General features: G+C 38.4%; 1 protein-coding gene across 3 annotated transcripts in view; it reads left to right on the top strand.

Moving 5' to 3' along the window:
* NCOA1 (nuclear receptor coactivator 1) overlaps window positions 1–22,367 on the top strand; it is a 164,786-nt gene that overhangs the window by 100,006 nt on the left and 42,413 nt on the right. For all 3 annotated transcript variants that reach the window (XM_052647980.1, XM_052647982.1, XM_052647981.1), the window contains 3 exons: window positions 9,277–9,424; window positions 10,727–12,047; window positions 15,150–15,330. In XM_052647980.1, the coding sequence (XP_052503940.1) occupies window positions 9,277–9,424; window positions 10,727–12,047; window positions 15,150–15,330 (1,650 nt within the window). The remainder of the gene's footprint in view (window positions 1–9,276; window positions 9,425–10,726; window positions 12,048–15,149; window positions 15,331–22,367) is intronic.

The raw sequence follows: 22,367 nt of genomic DNA, 5'->3' as shown, positions 1-22,367 counted from the left end.
TACCTTTCCCATTGTAATTTATTCTCTAATCTCTAAGTAAACAATTTCTCTGGGAAGAAACTCTTTGTATGGCTACTCCTGAAAAACAATTTTAAAAATATTTTTCATTATTCTATCACTTTTCTTAATTTTAACATTTTCCTGTTACATTAGGTTTCCTCCGTTTACAAATGATTTTTCATTCTTTACGTTTTAGGTCAGCTGCTTCCTAATGGTATGTGAAGGAAGCAGCTTGATTTTTTTTTTTTCCGGAAAGCCATCTGTATGAATCTCACTAGTCTGTCTACTTCTGGAACAGCTTTGTACAGACTAACGGTTCTTCAGTGGGCCTCTTACTTTTACCATCCCCAAAGATGGTGTTTCAATGGATATAACCAAGAAGTTCCCCAGGCAATCCTGAAGTACAGTCAAGTTTGGAAACAATTGCAGAAAGCAACTATTGCCATCCAATAGTTTGCATCTATTGCAAACTTTGTGACTCCCTATATCTATAGCACCTGACTTTTGTGTAAGTAGGAGATTCAGAGCACTGCCTCCACTTACTCCCTCAAGTGCTGAGATATAGGATTGTCTTCTGTTTGATTTTTACCTTAACTTTATAAGTTAAACCTTCCAAGGCTTACTTAAAAGACTTTTAGTTTTACTTGCCTATAATTTATATACATTATGACCAAGGCAAAGCAGGATTAGATTATTGTCTCATTGTCCAAATGTTAGGCTTCCCATATATGTGATTGAGCCATGGTTTAAATCATGTGTTTCTAAACCATTGGAATTCTCTATAAAATAGATTGATTAAAGTGTTATAAGTAACTAATCATTAACATATGAAGTAAAGCAATTTAGAGAGAAATGTAAAAAATATAATTCAACACCTCTTCTCCATTAGTCATGTCTTAATGTCCTTTTCTTTTACTTTTTTAAGAAAAAAAAATTTTTCAATAGAAATAACTTTTTTCTTAGAGTTAAATTGCCCAGAATTCATGTGACTCTGACTCTAGTGTTATGGAGATTCTGGACAACTTGCCAAATAGCATTTATGAATTGAGCGCATCTTTTTTTTATATGTGGTATTCATCAGTATCTAACCTGGTAAGAAAAATGTGGTCCATGAAACAGTTACATGGGAATCACCTATTAAAGATGTTGACGTACTGAATTAAAATCTCAGGTGAGGGCCCATGTATTTTAAACAAGCTCTGAAGGTGATGCTTAAGTACATCAAGTTGGAGAACTACTGGTCTGCTAAGAATGGAGAGAGATATAAATAGCCTTTGCAGTTTCCTTGCTGCCTTGCTGCCTTTCCACTAGGGATAGTATAAAGAACTATCACTAATAGTTCTTTAGTGGCATAATATTATGCCACTGTATCCTTGATTTTCTATAAAACTTTTAAAATGTAAAACCTCTATCAGTTCAGTTCAGTCACTCAGTTGTGTCTGACTCTTTGTTACCCCATGAATTGCAGCACGCCAGGCCTCCCTGTCCATCACCAACTCCCGGAGTTCACTCAGACTCATGTCCATTGAGTCAGTGATGCCATCTAACCATCTCATCCTCTGTCGTCCCCTTTTCCTCCTGCCCTCAATCTTTCCCAACGTCAGGGTCTTTTCAGATAAGTCAGCTCTTCACATCAGGTGGCCAAAGTATTGGAGTTTCAGCTTCAACATCAGTCCTTCCAATGAACACCCAGGACTGATTTCCTTTAGGATGGACTGGTTGGATCTCCTTGCAGTCCAAGGGACTCTCAAGAGTCCTCTCCAACACCACAGTTCAAAAGCATCAATTCTTCTGTGCTCAGCTTTCTTTATAGTCCAACTCTCACATCCATACATGACTACTGAAAAAACTATAGCCTTGACTAGACGGACCTTTGTTGACAAAGTAATGTCTCTGCTTTTTAATGTGCTGTCTGCTGCTGCTGCTAAGTTGCTTCAGTCGTGTCAACTCTGTGCGACCCCATAGATGGAAGCCCACCAGACTCCCCCATCCCTGGGATTCTCCAGGCAAGAACACTGGAGTGGGTTGCCATTTCCTTCTCCGATGCATGAAAGTGAAAAGTGAAAGGAAAGTCGCTCAGTTGTGTCCGACTCTTAGCAACCCCATGGACTACAGCCTACCAGGCTCCTCCGTCCATGGGATTTTCCAGGCAAGAGTACTGGAGTGGGGTGCTATTGCCTTCTCCGATATGCTGTCTAGGTTGGTCATAACTTTCCTTCCAAGGAGTAAGCGTCTTTTAATTTCATGGCTGCCATCACAATCTGCAGTGATTTTGGAGCCCCCAAAAATAAAGTCAGCCACTGTTTCCCCATCTATTTGCCATGAAGTGATGGGACGAGATACCATGATCTTAGTTTTTCTGAATGTTGAGCTTTAAGCCAACGTTTTCACTCTCCTCTTTCACTTTCATCAAGAGGCTCTTTAGTTCTTCACTTTGTGCCATAATGGTGGTGTCATCTGCATATCTGATATTTAGACAAGAAAATTGGTCCTCCATCTGTCTTTTTTCCTGCCTTTAACTTACTTTTTAAAGGCAGCAGCTGGTATAAAATCCTAATATGCATTAAAAACTTAAGTTCTTAGTTTTTCAGCTGCTTTTGACAGAGACAGCTCACAGACTGCTTTTAAAGAGTGTTGACCATTTTATTTTCCAGAATCAAAAACTGAAAACACGTTTCAGCGAAACAGTACGTGGGAGCTTGCAGGATAAACTAGATTAAAGGAGTGGTTCACCACTGAGACCGGGAGGTGAGGGGGTGCTGTATGGGTATCAGGGTCACCTGAGGAACTTTCTAAACTGGGAGGAAGTTCATGTAGCTATATAGTTTCAAAAAGCTTCCTAAGTTCAGTTCAATTCAGAATCATTCTTTTAGAAAAAAGTCTAGGTTAAATGTTTCCCTAAGGTGCCTGATAACATTCATTTGGGACAGTTGTTAAATCAGGTTTCTAGGTTCTTTGAAGAGTTTCTGGGGTGTCAGTACTACCACGTCAGAATCACCCCTCCTTACTAAGTATTCTAAAACTCAAGGGTCAAGGATCAAAACCTGACAAAGCTAAATCAGAAAACAAGATCAGAATCTGTGATCAAATGTAATTCCGAATAGTTTAGTCCATTTCTCAGTCCTACTTATGGAGAAAATTTGGCGTGTAGAGCAATACTCTAACCAGTCAGTCCTGTAAAGAATTATGGCTCTCGTTGTTGTTCAGTTGCTAAGACAAGTCTGACTCTTTGTGACCCCATGGACTAAAAACGCCAGGACTCCAAGTCCTTCACTCTTTCCTGGAGTTTGCTCAAACTTACGTCCATTGTATCGATATGCCATCCAACCATCTCATCCTTGGTTGTCCCTTCTCCTCCTGCCCTCAGTCTTTCCCAGAAACAGTCTTTTGCAGTGAGTTGGCTCTTCACATCAGGTGGCCAAAGTATTGGAGCTTCAGCTTCAGCATTAGTCCTTCCAGCACATATTCAGGGTTGATTTCCTTCAGGATTGACTGGTTTGATCTCCTTGCTGTCCAAGGGACTCCCAAGACTCTTCTCCAGCACCACAGTTCAAAAGCATCAGTTGTTCAGCACTCAGCCTTCTTTATGGTTCAGCTCTCACATCTGCACATGACTACTAGAAAAACCATAGCTTTGACTATATGGACCTTCCTTTGTTGGCAAAGTGATGTCTCTGCTTTTTAATATGCTGTCTAGGTTGGTCATGGCTTTCGCCCCAAGAAGCAAGCCTCTTTTAATTTCATGGCTACAGTCACCATCTGCAGTGATTTTGGAGCCCAGGAAAATAAAATCTGTCACTATTTCCACTTTGTCCCCTTCTGTTTGCCATGAAGTGATGAGACTGGATGCTGTGATCTTATGCTCTTTTGAATGTTGAGTTTTAAGCCAGTTTTTTTAATTCTCCTCTTTCACTCTTATCGAGAGGCTCTTTAGTTCCTCTTCCACCTAATGAGTGGTATCATCTGAGGTATATGTAGTGTATCTGAGGTTGTTGACATTTCTCCTGGCAGTCTTGATTCCTGCTTGTGATTCATCCATCCCAACATTTTGCATGATGTATTCTGCATATAAGTTAAATATGTGGGGTCACAATGTTCAGCCTTGAAAACTCCTTTCTCAATTTTGAACCAGTCTGTTGTTCCATGTCCAGTTCTTACTGTTGCTTCTTGACCTTCATACAGGTCTCAGGAGGCAGGTAAGGTAGTCTGGTATTCCCATCTCTTTAGGAATTTTCCTCAGTTTGTTGTGATAAACATAGTCAGAGGTTTGGTGTCATCAATAGAAACAGAAATAGATGTTCTTCTGGAATTCTGTTGCTTTCTCTATGATCCAATAAATGTTAGCAATCTGATCTCTGGTTCCTCTGCCTTTTCTAAATCCAGCTTCAATCTTTGGAAGTTCTTGGTTCATGTACTGTTGAAGTCTAGCTTGAAGGATTTTGAGCATTACTTCACTGGCATGTGAAATGAGTGCAGTTGTGTGGTAGTTTGAACATTCTTTGGCATTGCCCTTCTTTGGGATTGAAATGAAAACTAAACTTTTCCAGTCCTGTGGCCACTGCTGAGGTTTCCAAATTTATTGACATATTGTGTGCAGCACTTTTACAGCACCAACTTTTAGGATTTGAAATAGCTCAGCTGGAATTCTATCACCTCTACTAGCTTTGTTTGAGGTAATGGTTCCTAAGGCCCACTTGACTTCACAATCCAGGATGTCTGGCTCTAGGTGACTGACCACACCATCATGGTTATCTGGGTCATTAAAACCTTTTTGGTATAGTTCTTCAGTGTATTGTTGGCACCTATTCTTAATATCTTCCTTCTCCAGAGGATCTTCCCTACCTAGGGATCAAACCCAAATCTCCTGCATTGCAGGCAGATTCTTTACTGTGTGAGCCACTAGAGAAGCCCTATGGCTCCAATACTCACATCTTAATTCAAAATTTTATAGATTGTTATACAGAGTTGAAACTATTACTGTAAGAGTTATCTTGGTATTGGCCGAATGTGAGTGTGACGCAGGATACAAGTACTTTGGAAGCTACGTATTTGTTGTTTGTTTTTTCTTTGGTATTTATTCAGGAAATATTCATTAAGTACCTGCTATATACCAGGCTCCATGCTAGGTATTATCTCACAGTAAACTGGCTCCATTTTAGTGATACTGGGCAAAGGTTAATTTGTATTATTAAGTCCTAAACTTGTAAATGAGAGAGTCAGAGTTCATACCTAAATCTGATTCCTAGGCTTTTATTCTTTTCATTGATCTGTGCTGCTTTCCTTTTCCTGAGTCTTATTCTGTACTTTGTTATCCAAAATAAACCATTTAACTTCAAAACTTAAACTGTAAAAAGAAAAAAAACTTGTAATAATTTTCCTGTATTAAGTTAGTAGAGGTTCCTCAATTTTAGAATTTTCATTAATTTAGCATCTTCCAAATTAAGGCAGCATAGTTACCAAAGAACTGATGTTTCTGTAATCCACATAAATTATCTTAATGCATGCTTCAGTCAATTCAGTCAAGTCCGACTCTTTGCAACCCTGGTGACTCTTTGCAGTCTACCAGGCTTCTCTGTCCATGGGATTCTCCAGGCAAGAATAATGGGTTGCCGTGCCCTTCACCAGGGAATCTTCCTGACCCAGGGGTCAAACAAACATCTCTTATATCTCCTGCATTGGCAGGGGTTTTTCTACCACTGGCACACCTGGGAAGCCCAAGTATCTTAATGTTTCCATGTTAATGTTCTCCGAGATTCTAGTTCTTTCTCACTTTACAGGGCGTGTCAATAAGTCAAGAAATTTGTCTCCAATAATTTTCATTACAAAAGTAAATCTGGATTTCTACGCAGACAAAAACATAAAATACAATATAAGCATTTGAGAAGATAGGTAAGATTTAAAATCTGTCCTTTAAAGAAAAATGGTAGTAGTTGATCAGTATTAACAAATCAATATTAACCTATTGAGATGAAATTCAAGTTGAATTTCAATTAGCAAATATGTACTCAGTTCAGTGCAGTTGAGTCGCTCAGTCGTGTCCGACTCTTTGCGACCCCATGAATCGCAGCACGCCAGGTCTCCCTGTCCATCACCAACTCCCAGAGTTCACTCATACTCACGTCCATCGAGTCGGTGATGCCATCTAGCCATCTCTGTCATCCCCTTCTCCTCCTGTCCCCAGTACCTCCCAGCATCAGAGTCTTTTCCAATGAGTTAACTTTTTGCATGAGGTGGCCAAAGTACTGGAGTTTCAGCTTTAGCATCATTCCTTCCAAAGAACACCCAGGGCTGATCTTTAGAATGGACTGGTTGGATCTCCTTGCAGTCCAAGGGACTCTCAGGAGTCTTCTCCAACACCACAGTTCAAAACCATCAATTCTTCGGCGCTCAGCCTTCTTCACAGTCCAACTCTCACATCCATACATGACCACAGGAAAAACCATAGCCTTGACTAGACGGACCTTTGTTGGCAAAGTCATGTCTCTGCTTTTCAACATGCTATCTAGGTTGGTCATAACTTTTCTTCCAAGGAGTAAGTGTCTTTTAATTTCATGGCTGCAGTCACCATCTGCAGTGATTTTGGAGCCCCAAAAAATAAAGTCTGACACGGTTTCCACTGTTTCCCCATCTATTTCCCGTGAAGTGATGGGACCAGATGCCATGATCTTCGTTTTCTGAATGTTGAGCTTTAAGCCAACTTTTTCACTCTCCATTTTCACTTTCATCAAGAGGCTTTTTAGTTCCTCTTCACTTTCTGCCATAAGGGTGGTGTCATCTGCATATCTGAGGTTATTGATATTTCTCCCGGCAATCTTGATTCCAGCCTGTGCTTCTTCCAGCCCAGTGTTTCTCATGATGTACTCTGCATATAAGTTAAATAAGCAGGGTGACAACATACAGCCTTGACGTACTCCTTTTCCTTTTTGAAACCAGTCTGTTGTTCCATGTCCAGTTCTAACTGTTGCTTCCTGACCTGCAGACAGATTTCTCAAGAGGCAGGTCAGGTGGTCTGGTATTCCCATCTCTTTCAGAATATTCCACAGTTTATTGTGACCCACACAGTCAAAGGCTTTGGCATAGTCAATAAAGCAGAACTAGATGTTTTTCTGGAACTCTCTTGCGTTTTCCATGATCCAGTGGATGTTGGCAATTTGATCTCTGGTTCCTCTGCCTTTTCTAAAACCAGCTTGAACATCTGGAAGTTCACGGTTCATGTATTGCTGAAGCCTGGCTTAGAGAATTTTGAGCATTACTTTACTAGCGTGTGAGATGAGTGCAACTGTATATGCAAAGCATTGTACAGTTTCAATGGAGAGTGGAAAACAAGAATGGGACATAGTATTAACTCATGTTTATTCTACCTGAAGAAGAGAAATAAATGTATAAAAGGTTATCTACTCCTACTCAAAGAGCTATAGAAGAGATATTTAGGAAATAATGAAGAATAAGATTGGAAATGCAAAATGAAATTGTATGTATGGAGCTATATTGTCCAATATTGTAGTCACGAGCCACATCCATCTATTGAGTACCTGACACGTGGCGAACGTGAATAAGGAACTGAACTTTAAATTTCATTTAATTTTAAATTTCATTTTCCACATTATGATAGTGACTGATGACTACCATATTGGACAATGAGCTCAATGGTGAAGAGCCAATGAATGTTTCAGCAGAATGATCCTAATGAGAAATAAATACTGATGAGGAAATAGAATGACATAAGCAAAATAACATGAAATACATATTGTATCTTTTCTTGCCCTTTATATATATTTATAACTAAATATATATTTATATACTTATAACTTTCTCATTGTCCCACACTAATAATTTATCTTAAAATACCACCTTTTTGTTACAACTGTTTTTTCCAAAATATATTGTCAAAAGATATTGACAGATGGGAATTGTTGATATTTTTTAGGGCTTTGTCATAACAAACATTTAACTTATATCCTTACACAGAAATTGCTGGTTTTCATTAAAGACTTTTTTATCATTTATTATTTCACTAGATACTAAATTTTTCGATATTTTATTTGGTAAATGTGCCAAGATTTGGCTGAAACTGCCAGATGGGTAAGAAATCCTTGCAATTAAGTTTATATCCTGATTTTGGTACTGAGGGAGATTTACGCATGTAATAGATTTCCAGCAGAGTATGCCCTCTTCAGTTTACGTGGTACACCCAAGACAATAAAATAGAGCCTGTCTTCTTGTTGCTTAAAGTAATATGTAGCTTCAAAAATTATCAATTGGTCATTTTGTCTTTTTCATATGTCTTTAAAGTATGATTGAAGCTCTTTCTAAAATGTCTTTGAAAATAGGACTAACATTTATTACAGGCTAAATTATATAGTCATTTGTGGTAATAATTCTTATATTTTAGTGAATATGATTTTTAATCTTGGTGTAGCTGAATCTATCTATTAAATCTTCCTTAAAAAAGAATTCTATTGTATTACTGAAACACTGATGACATTTTCTTATTTAGTAGTCTGGTGTAGTCTTTATGTATTTTGTAAAAATCAACCAGTAGAGTTAGAGTTTCATCTGTTGTTAATAAAGCCTTAAGACAAACGTAACTCGTGTAGATAGTGATTCAATTGCCTTAATCTAGGTTTTATTCTGTATTAGTAATCAGAGGCTTTATTATTAATTTGCTTATTAGTAAACTAAATTGAAACATCAAAAATAATGTATATGACTAGAATAATTTGTCAGGATGGATCTTTTTGATTCACATTCCTGAGTGAAAAACTAAATTTGAATTTCAGTTAAAGAGTTCTGCAAACTAATCAAAACTTGGTGAATTTTGTGCTTTGTTGATATCTCAATAAAGCTGTTTTTAAAAACCAGCCTGCTAAAGGGGTGGGAAAGCTTGTTAGAGATAATACTGAAAAGGAGAGAGGAGAAAGTTACTTCTCGGTCTTTTATAAAATAAATTTAAGGAGCTGCCCCATTATAGGGAAAGATTAGGTTGACTTTTTTGTGGTTTGTGGTTTCTTCATAATCACAACTTCTGTGAGGAGGCACCCATTCAAGTAGAACTGAATTAAAACTTGTCTTCAGACTGTATATTTTACCCCGAATCGTTCCCCCCCCCCCCCCCCCCCATATCTGCTTTATCTGAAGCATACCTTGAGTCTGAGCAGGCAGCAATTGAAAGGACATTTAAATGAGGTTCTAGGTAGAAATAAGGCTTGGTAACTCTCCTCTGCCCAAAGTGTAAGTGTCAGCATTTTAACTAGGTTTCTCTTTTGTTTGAAACAGTGATGACTCGTGGCACTGCCTCCAGCCCATCCTATAGATTCATATTGAATGATGGGACAATGCTTAGCGCCCACACCAAGTGTAAACTTTGCTACCCTCAAAGTCCAGACATGCAACCTTTCATCATGGGAATTCATATCATCGACAGGTACTACTTATTTGGAGAGTTTCTTATGAAATAAGTCAGTTCACTTATCTCTTCTTAGAGAAGAAAGTTTTATACTCTTGATGGCTAGAAAACGAGTTTTACATTAGGCATTTAACTAGCATGGTGAGAATATAATCAACATATCCATACTGAGTTTTATAGTTTTGTCGCCTAACAATAGCTTTGTTGTTCAAAAAGGGAGAAAGGAAAGGTGTGGCTGAATATATGCTTTAGGGATAAAAACCAAAAAGATGGCTAAAACTGTCCAGCTTTCCATATATAAACTTATGGTCTTATAAAAGATACAAGTTTATTAGTATTGTTATTTTTAATTTTAAAAGTGCTTTATTTTCATTAAGGCAAAACTCAGTGGCTTCTGAGTTCAAGTTGACAGTTTCCCAAGCTACAAATTATTTAACTATCAACTTGAGATATTTGAATGTCACTGCCTCTAATTTGTTCTCCTCTCAAAAATGTGTTTTACACTATTATATATGGTAAATTCATGAAACCATTCTTTTATCCTATGAATTATTCAAGACTACATTTACAACTATTTAAAATTTAGCATTAAACAAAAACAAAGACATTTTCCCTCACTTCATCTTTCCCTCATCTGATATATTTGCTTATTGGAACATGGTAATACCAGTCACAAATCTGTTGTCCTAATTATGGATTTGAGTAAAAGAACTTGATGAAAATCTGAATTCAGTATTCTGCTTTTTCTAATTTTAGTTTAATTTATGCTTGTGAGTGGAATTAGCACAGTTCTTTTTTTCATATTGTGATTTCTCTTTCAAAACATCTGCTATGTCTGCATGTCACCCTTTTTAATTTTTACATCAGTGACACAGTATTTTCCTTACCCAGTCTTCCTCTTTGGAGTTGAAATACTTGAAAGCTATAATGAAGGGAGTCATGAGTAAATACTTTGTAACCAGAAGTGTGGGAAGTTTCTCTTTCCACCAAAAGCCTGATGTAGTGTTAATTATTTGTATTAAATTTTGTAAAGTTTTAAAGTATATATATTGGAAGTATTCCAAGGCCAGGAAAGATTTCTTGCGCATTTAACTATTATCAAATGTGCAGTATCTTAAACATTATTTTCCCATGAAGTGTTCTAACATTTCACCATGGTACTAACAGTCCACTGTTTTCTTTAGTTTAAAGTAATACAGAAGCTTTTTACTTGATAGTTTGCAACATTATTGAGGTTAATGGTCTTGTCTTATAATGTGCTTCATAAAATATTATAATGAAAACCAATGACGATGTCTGAATGTCTTTTCCCCTGTCTAGGGAACACAGTGGTCTTTCTCCTCAAGATGACACTAATCCTGGAATGTCAGTGCCCCGGGTAAACCCTTCCGTCAATCCCAGTATCTCTCCAGCTCATGGTGTGGCCCGTTCATCTACCTTGCCGCCATCCAACAGCAACATGGTACCCACCAGAGTAAACCGCCAGCAGAGCTCAGACCTTCATAGCAGCAGTCATAGCAATTCTAGCAACAGCCAAGGGAGTTTTGGATGCTCACCTGGAAATCAGATTGTAGCCAGTGTTGCCTTAAACCAGGGACAGGCCAGTTCCCAGAGCACTAATCCCCCTTTAAACCTCAATAATTCCCCTATGGAAGGTACAGGAATATCCCTTGCACAGTTCATGTCTCCAAGGAGACAAGTTAGTTCTGGATTGGCAACAAGGCCCAGGATGCCAAACAATTCATTTCCTCCTAATATTCCGACATTAAGCTCCCCCGTTAGCATGACAAGTACTGCCTGTAATAATAGTAACCGATCCTATTCTAACATCCCAGTAACACCTTTACAGAGTATGAATGAAGGACCCAATAACTCTGTTGGCTTCTCTGCCAGCTCTCCAGTCCTCAGGCAGATGAGCTCACAGAATTCACCTAGCAGATTAAATATACAACCAGCAAAAGCTGAATCCAAAGATAACAAAGAGATTGCATCCATTTTAAATGAAATGATTCAGTCTGACAACAGCTCTAATGACAGCAAACCTCTGGATTCTGGGCTTCTACATAACAATGACAGACTCTCAGATGGAGACAATAAATACTCTCAAACCAGTCACAAACTAGTGCAGCTTTTGACAACGACTGCAGAGCAGCAGTTACGGCATGCTGATATAGACACAAGTTGCAAAGAGGTACTCTCTTGCACAGGCACTTCCACCTCTGCCTCTACTAACTCTTCAAGTGGTTCTTGCCCCTCCTCTCATAGCTCACTGACCGAGCGGCACAAAATCCTACACCGTCTCTTACAAGAGGGTAGCCCCTCGGATATCACAACTTTGTCGGTGGAGCCTGATAAGAAGGACAGTGCATCTGCTTCTGTGTCAGTGACTGGACAGGTGCAGGGAAATTCCAGTGTAAAACTGGAACTGGATGCCTCCAAGAAAAAAGAATCAAAAGACCATCAGCTCCTACGCTACCTTTTAGATAAAGATGAGAAAGATCTAAGATCCACTCCGAACCTGAGCCTGGATGATGTAAAGGTGAAGGTGGAAAAGAAAGAGCAGATGGATCCTTGTAACACAAACCCAGCCCCCATGACCAAACCTGCTCCTGAGGAAATTAAACTGGAGTCACAGAGCCAGGTAGGTAATTCTTTACTTCATAGAATGAACGAACATTCCTAGTTATTTTTTTCTTTTATTTTGTTCCATGCATAGATTATATTTGGATTCAGGCTATGTTTTGCCTTATCCATTGGGCACATATTAAAAGACTAATACCAATGGTTGAAAATCCACAGGATGCCCTCAAAAGTTCTCTTTGGAACCTTGGAGGGTTACAAAATTTAGTGTGGCATTCTAAGAAAGTAGATGTTTCTTTCGATAAAGTCAGAGTTCACATCTTTGGAGATTTTAGAAAAAATACCTTCTATGCCCCCTCCTCTCATCTCTCCACCTATTAAATCCAGCTCTTTCAGAATAGAGCCCAGAAACTTGTATTTTAAAGACTTCCCAGAGAACTCTGATAGGTAACTAAGTTTGGGAACCGCCAATGTAAGTGAAATGAGAGAGAAATGTGAGGAGGTGGACACGGGTGCCTAGTCTGGCTTGCTTTGCTATTTAATTTCCTTTGAAACATTTTCTAAAGTCATTTTCCTTCTCACTCTAACCACTCTCAACCCCCAGCCCTGATCAGATAGAGACTTTGAGTATTCTGGATAGTAGGGTATATAACATGCTCTGAAACAGAAGTAAATCCAAAGAAACCTTTGTGTAAATTCTTATGGATCAGGAACCTCTTTGTTTAGGCTGGGGTAGCGGGTGGTGAAAAGTGATAGGCAGCTTCATTTATTGAATAATTGCAGTGGATTCTGAAGGAATTTAAGAAAAGCAGAAAATGTTATTCCTCCCCGCTAGAAGCTTATGCATTATTTAGAAAGAATATAGACATCCATGAAATAGCTGAAAATGTATTTACAAAGCAGTTTATTAATAAGATTCTTCCTTGTGAAACCAAATTCACACTTAGTATGTATAGATCCTAGAGTTTCTTGAGTCAGCTTTATTTTTTGCCCTCATCTTCCAGAAGCCTCTCTCTTCTCTGAGGCATACTACATTCTAGGTACATGGAAGCCCTTCCTATTCCTGGGATAAGCCATATCTCTTCTAAGCATCTTCTGCTTTGCTCTCTTTTCTATGTCTGCTGAACTTCTACTCATCCTTTAAACACAGTTCACAATCGTTCACACACAATACACAATCATTTCTGTAAAGCTTCCTGCAGTAGCTCTAGTTAGACATTCTTTTCCTCGAATGCTCAGAGTCTCTGTATTGTCGCTATTTACTATTCGTAATAACACTGTTTTGGTTATTTCTTTACACATATACTCTTCGAGAAGGTTGTCCTATGTTTCTTGGTACAGCTAAACTAATGTCATGTTTCTAAGCTACATAATAGCTTTAAATAACAACATTAAAATTCTCAGTCTTTAAAATTGACTTCAAAAGTAACAGCTTCAAGAAAATGCCATTGTACACTATCTTGGCACATCTGTTTTGGTGTACATACATGCACTTCTGCTGAGTTTATACCTGGGGAGGGGAATTACAGGATCATAAAATATGTGTGTGTTCATCTTTAGCAGATAATGCCAGTTTTTCCAGGGTATGAGAATTCCTTCTAGTTGTTCCATGTCCTTATTAATACTTGGTGTTGTCTATCTTTTTAACTTCTAGCCATTCTGGGATCTGTGTAGTGCTATTTCATAGTTTTAATTTGCCTTCCCCTAATAAATATCTGGGCTTCCCAAGTGGCACTAGTAGTAAAGAACCCTCCTGCCAATGCAGGAGACAGAGATACATGTTCGATCCCTGGGTCGGGAAGATCCCCTGGAGGAGGGCATGGCAACGCACTCCAGTATTCTTGCCTGGAGAATCCCATGGACAGTGGAGCCTGGTTGGCTACAGTCCATCGGGTTACAAACAGTTGTACATTATTGAAGCGACTTAGCACACAATAAGTATTTATTGGTCATTTGAATGTTTTCTTTTGTAAATAGTCTGTCGAAGTGTTTTGCCCATTTTCCCAATATGTTGTATTTTTCCTATTGATGTGTAAGAGTTCTTTACACATTTTGGGCGAGTCATTCATTGGTTATATATTTACAGATGTCTTCTCTATACTGTGTCTTGCCCTTTCTCTCTGTTAATGGTGCTTTTTGATGAAGTGAAGTTCTTCATTTTAATGTAGACTCCAAATTGTCAGTTTTTTCCTTTTTGATTAGTAGTTTTTGCACATGCCACAAAAGATGTGTTTAAAAATAGTCATAGTAGTTTTACTTATATTAGCCCCAAACCAGAAAAATTCCCAAATCCGTCACTAGAATTGATAAATATATATTGTAGCATATTCATACAGTGGGACACTATTCAGCAACAGAAGCAAAATGAACTGCTACTACCTGGAACAGCATGTCTAAACTTCAGAAATGTAATGTGAAAGAAGCCAGACGTTTAAAAAAATATGTACATATAATTCTACAATCTAGGAAGAAATTTTAGTTGAATCAAGTAATAAAACCCAAACAGCTAGACATTTTATGTTTATGAATTATCTTCAGGTAACCGTCATGGAATAATGTTGTGAAATAAAGGTCAATTGTCTCCTATGCCTAGCCACAGACAGATGTAAGAACTCCCTACCTATGATAGAAAATACATTTCCTACTCTGTTAAGTCTTTAAATGGGAAGTGACCTTTCTGGGATATTTGAAGCTAATATTCATTAAAAAAATTTCGCAAACTTTAAGAAATTATTTTTAAAAAGTATGTCAATGTAAATATATTTTTTACTCCTTCATAAAGTAACCATTTTATAAAATTTTGAAAAATATGACAGGAAAAAATCACTCATGATGTTATTGTCATTAACAGAGTACTCTCAATATCGCTTTCCAGTTCAATCTTTTTCCAGTGTGTACATTTTATACCAAAATATAATAGATAAGCAGTGTGTGTATGTTGTCTTATATCCTGCAGTATATCAGTACCATAAACTTCCACATTTTGTTCCAGTGTTAGGTCATGCTATTTCATTGAGGCCCCAGTCTTTCTAATTATTTCTTCTTTCTTCATTCTCTCATAGTCACACTCAATTCATATATTTTAAAGGAACAACTTGTTTTCTACTTTCTTTCAGGTGAAAGTGTAGAATGTGCTTCCTCTAACTTTGGTTTCCATTCTTAGTTTACAGCTGACCTTGACCAGTTTGATCAGTTACTACCCACGCTGGAGAAGGCACCACAATTGCCAGGCTTATGTGAGACAGAGAGGATGGATGGTGCAGTCACCAATGTGGCCATCAAATCAGAGATCCTGCCATCTGCACTTCAGTCCACCACTGCCAGGCCCACTTCCAGGCTGAACAGTATGTGTTGGGGACAGAACTTCATTGTAAATGTTTAATGATGATATGGATTAGAGCTTTGTCTCTCATAATTATTGTGTGGACCTTTTGTTTATTGGGAGTGAAGTATCTTTTCATTAATGCCACAGTAAGTAGTATATAGTTAATTTTAGATATATGAATGTCACTCATCTTGTGTATTTTAAGTTATAGTATAGTCTCTACTTTTTAATAGGTAATTTTAAGGTGAGCAGTTGATATTAAGAGTAATTTTATGTTCTCACCCAACCCTTCCAGAGTAGGACTTTCAGAAGTATAATGTTGGGTCAGATTATGTTTCTAAAGTGTCTTTCTTGAACACTAGTTCCATAAATTGTGAAGAAAAGTATTTTGTGCTGACATATACTGGATAAATGCTTCATGACATATATACCATTCCTTAGTGTATATTAGAGGTTTTATGAAGTCCTGTGTTAGAGAAACTAGTTTAGTTTTTTAATTTTTTTGCTTTTCTTGTTGCCTATCTTATGATTTAAATTTAAATATTTCTTTAACCCAACATTTACCAAACTTTTCTTGATTATGGAATTCCTTTTGTCAAGTAATATGTGTCACCCCACAGAATGAGTTTTTCATGGAGACAACTGTGTTGAAATAGGTCATGACTGCTCTCGCCCATGTTAATATTTTCCTACTTAAGAGACACTTTGAATAGTATATTTCCAGTTCATGAAGCTAGAGCTATTATATTATTTTCACCTGTCAGATTTGAAGTTGAAAAAAATAGTGGTGATAATTCCATTGTGTGACCTTGAAAGTAAAGGAAACTAACCAGCTCACTTTCAAAATTTGCCTATCCCTCATCTCATGGGACCAGATGTGGGGCTTGTTTATTTCAGTCATACCTCAGCTTTTAGCTATCATGACACAATTCCTGAAAGCTTACCAAGATTTCTAGGCATTTGGAAAGAAAAACCTCAGATCATCTCTGACATTTTGGGAAGCAGTTTTTCAGCTGACCAGAACACCAGATGAGAGCAGGAGCCTAGGTTGAAGTCTCACATTTCCCATTTATTATTAATAACAGCTATACCTTCAGCAAAAGAATGTTCTGAGCCTCATTCTCTTTATCTACAAAATAAGGATTTGTTGTTCAGTTGTTTAAGTCGTGCCCGACTCTTTGTGACCCCACACACTGCAGCACGCCAGGCTCCCCTCTCCTTCGCCATCTCCTGGAGCTTGCACAGACTCATGTCCGTTGAGTCGGTGAGGCCATCCAACTCTCGGCCTCTGTCGTCCCCTTCTCCTCCTGCCTTCGATCCTTCCTAGTACTGGGGTCTTTTCCAGTGAGTCGGGTCTTTTCCAGTGATTCAGCTCTTTTATTATTGTAACATAAGAATTAGATGAAATGATTTCAGAAGTCTTCTAATTGAAATTAGACTCTAGACTCTGGGATATCAGGCACAGGTAGGGAAACAATGAGGTATAAGGCCAAAAGGAGATAAAATAAGAGTTTGTGAATTGATTGGTTCGATCCTGGTCCTTCCCCTTCTGTTGTGGGAAACTGGAGGAGTTATCTTGAGAGATACCACATGGCCAAAAGAAGATGTTGGGATGTGGGTATTTATGGGGAAATCCCTAAAGTGCAAAGGTCATGCTGCCATCTTAAATATCCAATAGTGGGACTTACCTGATGGTCTGGTAGTTAAGACTCTGTGCTTCCAATGCAGGGGGCACAGGTTCGACCCCTGCTCAGAGAACTAAGATCCCACATGCCAAATGACATGACCAAAAACTAAAAATAAATAAAATAACAGTAATAAGTGTCCAACAGTGAAGGCTACAAGCAGGCACAAGCCTTACACAGAACCCAGCCAGTCAGTGTTTTAGAACACTGTATCTGTTTAGAACAAACACAGCCAAAGACCATCAGGACTTGAAGCCTGTAACATAAAAGAGAGCAAACTAACCAGATAAAAAGAGTATACAGTGGAAATATATAATGAGTATATGGACTAACAGTTTTTGAAAAGATACATCATCCATGAAGAAAAAAGGACAAAAGCAAGAAAGGACTTTTGGAAATTAGATATCCAAAATTTTTAAATTTCAAGAGAAATATTAGGAAATAAGACTGAGAAAATCTTTCAGAGAAAGCGAAAGACAAATAGAAAGTAGGCAAGAAAAAGTTAGGTTGACCTACGAGAGCCAATAGCAACTAATAAAAATTTCAGAAACAGTGAGGGGGGAAAAGAGCTTTCCAGGTGGTGCTATGGTAAAGAACCTGCCTGCCAATGCAGGAGACACAAGAGACGTGGGTTCAATCCCTGGAGAATCCTATGGACAGAGGAGCCTGAAGGGCTGTAGGCCATAGGGTTGCACAGAGTCAGACATGACTGAAGTGACGTACCATGCAGTATGCATGAGGGGGGAAGATGGAAAAGAAGATATTTTCAAACAAACAAACAAACAAAGGATTTTCTAAAACTGAAGAACATAATTCTTCAAAGTGAAATGATTCAACAAGTATTCAACACACACACACACACAAAAGACCTGTACCAAAACTTATTATCATATAATTCTAAAACATCAGAGATAAAGATTCTAAAAGCTTACAGAGAGCTGTGAATTGTATACAGTGAATTGTAATGACCAAAACTTGGAAGCTATCAAGCCACAGAAAGACATGGAGAAACCTTAAATGAATATTGCTGAGTGGAGGAAACCAACCTGAAAAGGTTACGTACTTTATGATTCCAACTATATGGCATTTTGGAAAAGGCAAAACTAGAGACAGTAAAAAGATAAATGATTGGATTGGAGAGGGATAAATCGGTGGAACATGTGTAATTTTTAGAGCAGTGAAACTATTCTGTATGATACTGTAATGGTGGATACATGTTATTTTACATTTATCAAAACCGCTAGAATTAGCAATGCAGAGTGAACCCTAATGTAAACTGTGGGCTTTATTTAATGAAAATGTGCCAGTGTTCATCAATTCTAACAAATATACCACACTAATGTAAGATGTTAATAATAGGGGAAACAGCCCGATCTAAAAAATGGGCAAAGAATTTTAAAATATATTTCATAAAAGAAGATATGAAAGTTGCAAGTAAGCACATAAGAAGATGGTCAGTGTTTTTAACCATCAAGGAAATGTGAATTAAAACTATAATGCAGTACTGCTACATACTCATTGAAATATCTAGCATTTAAAAAACTGACAAAACAAAATGATGGCAAAGATGTGGGGCAACTTGAACTTTGGTGTTGCTGGTAGCAATGTAAAAGGGTAAAACAGATTTGGAAAATTGTTCAGCCATTTCTCTTAAATTTACCATGTGACCCAGCAATTCAGTTCTTAGTTATTGGAGACAGAGCCAAATGAAAGCATGTGTTCATCAAAAACTTGACCACAAATATTCACATAGCTTTATTCATGGTAGTCTCAACGTGGAAACAGTTTGAATGTTCATCAACAAGGAAATGGCTTATTTATAAAATGAAATACTGCTCAGCAGTGAAAAGGAAGGGACTGTTAGTGCAGGGCATGAATGATTCTCAAGAATGTGATGAGTGAAAAAAGTGAAGATCATTGGTTGCCTGTGGTGGGGTAAAAGTAGGGAGGATTGATAGCAAGGAGCCGGAGGGAATTTTTAAAGGTGATAGAAATATTCTGTTTTCCTGATTGAGGTGGAAGATTATGTATGGGTTTATACTTTTGCCAAGTTTATTGAACTGTGCACTGAAAATCAGTACATATTGTTTTATATAAACTCTATATTAATAAAGTTTACTTTAGAAATACCAGCAGTTAGAATGATTTCTGACCTGTAATCAGGCATCCAACTTCCAGTAGTTGTGAAGGCTGAAATAAAAACATTTTTGGATATAAAAGGGCACAAATACTTGCATAGTATTTTTACCTTCTCTAGTTAAGGCCCTTGAAGATATATTGGATTGGCCAAAAAGTTCATTCGGATTTTCTGACAAACTTTTTTGCCAACCCATACTTCAGCAAGGGAGAAAACCAGAAAAGAGAGGCTTACAGGGTCCAGGGAAACAGAGGATCTGAAAAGAAGTCCAGGAATGATAGGTGACCAGCCAGATTAGAGAACAACACATGTAAATTGGAGTAGCAGGCCCAAGTCTTCTGAAAAGACGGCCTCCAAGGAAGAAATGAAATTTCTCTCTGAGTTTATAGAAAAGACTATTGATAGATTTATGTCAAAAATGTTGAAGGATCTGAAAAAGTCTCCCAGAAAAGTAGGAAAATGAAAAAAATAAACTAATTGTTAACTCAAGAAAAATAAAAGCATGATATAAGAAGGGATGTTTGTATACAATATGACTTAGCAGTAAGTAATATTTGTGTAGTCCTAAGAATCTCAATATTAATATTTTGTCTTAAAAAAAAAGCAGTAATCTCTGTTAGGGAATTGGGAGCATAGGAAGTAGTAAGAGTGGTAGATGTGAGGAAACTGAAGCCCCATCTATCGTGATGGGGACTCAGAAACTTAAAATGGAGATATTTTAGAAATTGGCAGATGCCAAAGAAAACAGACAAGTTAGGAATGGTTGTCTCTGTTGAAAGGGGAGTAATCAAAGGGTCAGAAGGGGCAAGACAGAAAATTACTCTATTCATAGACCTTTTGGTTCTGACTTTTGAAGTTTTGTATATGTGTTAATTTGATGAAAATTAAAGTTAATAAAAACAGACAGTGTCTTCTAGCTCTCCAGTCTGTGAAAGTGGAATGTTTTTCATTAATAATCCATCTTGAGTCTGCGGCCAGTGGTGCCGCAGACTCAAAAGGAGTCAAATAGCTCCTTTTTCTGTCTTGAGATTTCCTCCCCTGAAAACAGCTTTATGTACATGAGCTCAGTCAGTCAGTCATGTCCAGCTCTTTGAGACCCCATGGACTGTAGCCCACCAGGCTCCTCTGTCTATGGGATTTTCTAGGCAAGAATACTGGGATAGGTTGTCATTTTCTCCTCTAGGGTATCTTCTCAACCCAGGGATTGAACCTGCATCTCTTGCCTCTCCTGCATTGTCAGGCGGATTCTTTACCACTAGCACCACCTGGAAAAGTTTGTAAATAGGCCAGACACTTGCTCCTTGGAAGAAAAGCTATGACAAACCTAGATAGCATATTAAAAGGCAGATATATTACTTTGCCAACAAAGGTCTGTCTAGTCAAAGCTATGGTTTTTCCAGTAGTCATGTACAGATGTGAGAGTTGAACTATAAAGAAAGCTGAGCATTGAAGAATTGATGCTTTTGAACTGTGGTATTGGAGAAGACTCTTGAGAGTCTCTTGGACTGCAAGGAGATCCAACCAGTCAATCCTAAAGGAAATCAGTCCTGAATATTCATTTGAAGGACTGATGCTGAAGCTGAAACTTCAGTACTTTGGCCACCTGATGTGAAGAACCAACTCATCAGGAAAGACCCTGATGCTGGGAAATATTGAAGGCTGGAGGAGAAGGGGACAACAGAATGTGAGATGATTGGATGGCATCACCGACTTGATGGACATGAGTTGAGTAAGCTCTGGGAGGTGGTGATGGACAGGAAAGCCTGGCGTGCTGCAGTCCATGGGGTTGCAAAGAGTCAGACACAACTGAGTGACTGAACTGAACTGATCTGAGTAGGTTGTCAGTCCATTCAGACTGAGTGACTGAACTAACTGAACTGAGGCCAGAATCTGTTAAACCTTGGGCTGTAGTGTTGCTGAAAGCCAGAGAGAGAGGAGTGAAATGAGGTAAATGAGGAGAGGGTGATCGCTGCAGACTGTGTTTCCATGCAAACAAGAAAGAAACAAGGAGAAGAGAAAGGAAAAGAGGACAAAGGACTGGAGAAAGAAAAAAGAAGATGAGGGCAAAAATGTAATAACTCACAAAGGGAAGAGAATAGCTTCTGAGTCTCTGCCACCTCTAGCCTCTACACTGTCCGCCACTACCTTTCACCCGAGCCAGACTCCATTATCAGATGGCTGATTCCACGCCTTAACTTTGTGCCCAAAGGTCTTGCATAGGACAGTTGAACTATTCACCACCTATTCGAACTCCTGGATCTATCTGCCATGTCACTTATCTTTTCTGTCACACTTACCTTGCTGTTGCCCATATGCACTGTATTATGAGAGAATCTCTGGGCCAGATTTTCCAGATCAAAACTGAATCTTCAACCATATCCATCCTGCTCCTCAGTCAGTCTGTTGAGTTCTTTAAATTGTAGTGATCATGTGTGTGGAAATTTTTTTCATAGAAGTCTATTGCCTTTTATATATACGATAGACTTTTAAATCTGTGTATTGATAATTTTGGCGTACTTTAGGGTGCATCCGTTTTCTGTAACAATCTTTTTGTTCCTCAAAGTTTGTTTCTTTGTTAAATTTGCCATCTTTCCTTCCTGCTGTTGACTTTTCTTGAATGTTTTGGTGAACCAGGGCTGTTTGTGTACGTATACTGAAAAAGACTTAGAAGGAAACACCGTGGTAGCTAGAGTGTCTCTTCAGCTAGAGTGGAGGCCCTTTTGCTCTGGCAGGGAGTGTAGGTTCTGATTATAGAAGCCCTGATGCTCAGTTGTTGTTGTGAAGGAGTGGGGGCTGGTGAGAGGGAAATCCCTCGTGGCAGCCCTCACACCCACTTTGGGAGATTCCCTGGGCAGAACTCCCACACTGAGTCATGTCCTCACCACTTTAATCCCATGGGCAGATGCCAGAGTCAGCTGCACTCAGAGCAGGGCCTGGTGACAGCTGTTCAGTTGTCCTTTAATTATCCCGGCAATCACCCGTGGCCTGTTCCTTTACTTGCTCAAATGACCACTGAGCCTGGAGTTGTTCTGGTGTCCCTCTGAGTAACTCCCTCTTTTGGAAAGTCTCCCCCTTTGTCCTAATGTAAGTGTTTTAGTTTAGGTAAACTCCATTAGTTTTATCTTTCCATCTGTTTTGTTTTCATTGTTCTAGTCAGCTACCATGTTACTGCTTTTACCTCTCCTTCAGCTGTAGATTTATTGTCCCCTTTCAATTACCTTTATTTCCATGAAA

Source organism: Budorcas taxicolor, chromosome 11 (genome assembly GCF_023091745.1).
Source record: "Budorcas taxicolor isolate Tak-1 chromosome 11, Takin1.1, whole genome shotgun sequence".
In the NCBI taxonomy this organism is placed as follows: Eukaryota; Metazoa; Chordata; class Mammalia; order Artiodactyla; family Bovidae; genus Budorcas; species Budorcas taxicolor.
The sequence above is the reverse complement of the archived record's forward strand: the minus strand, read 5'-3'. Positions and strand labels throughout refer to the sequence as shown.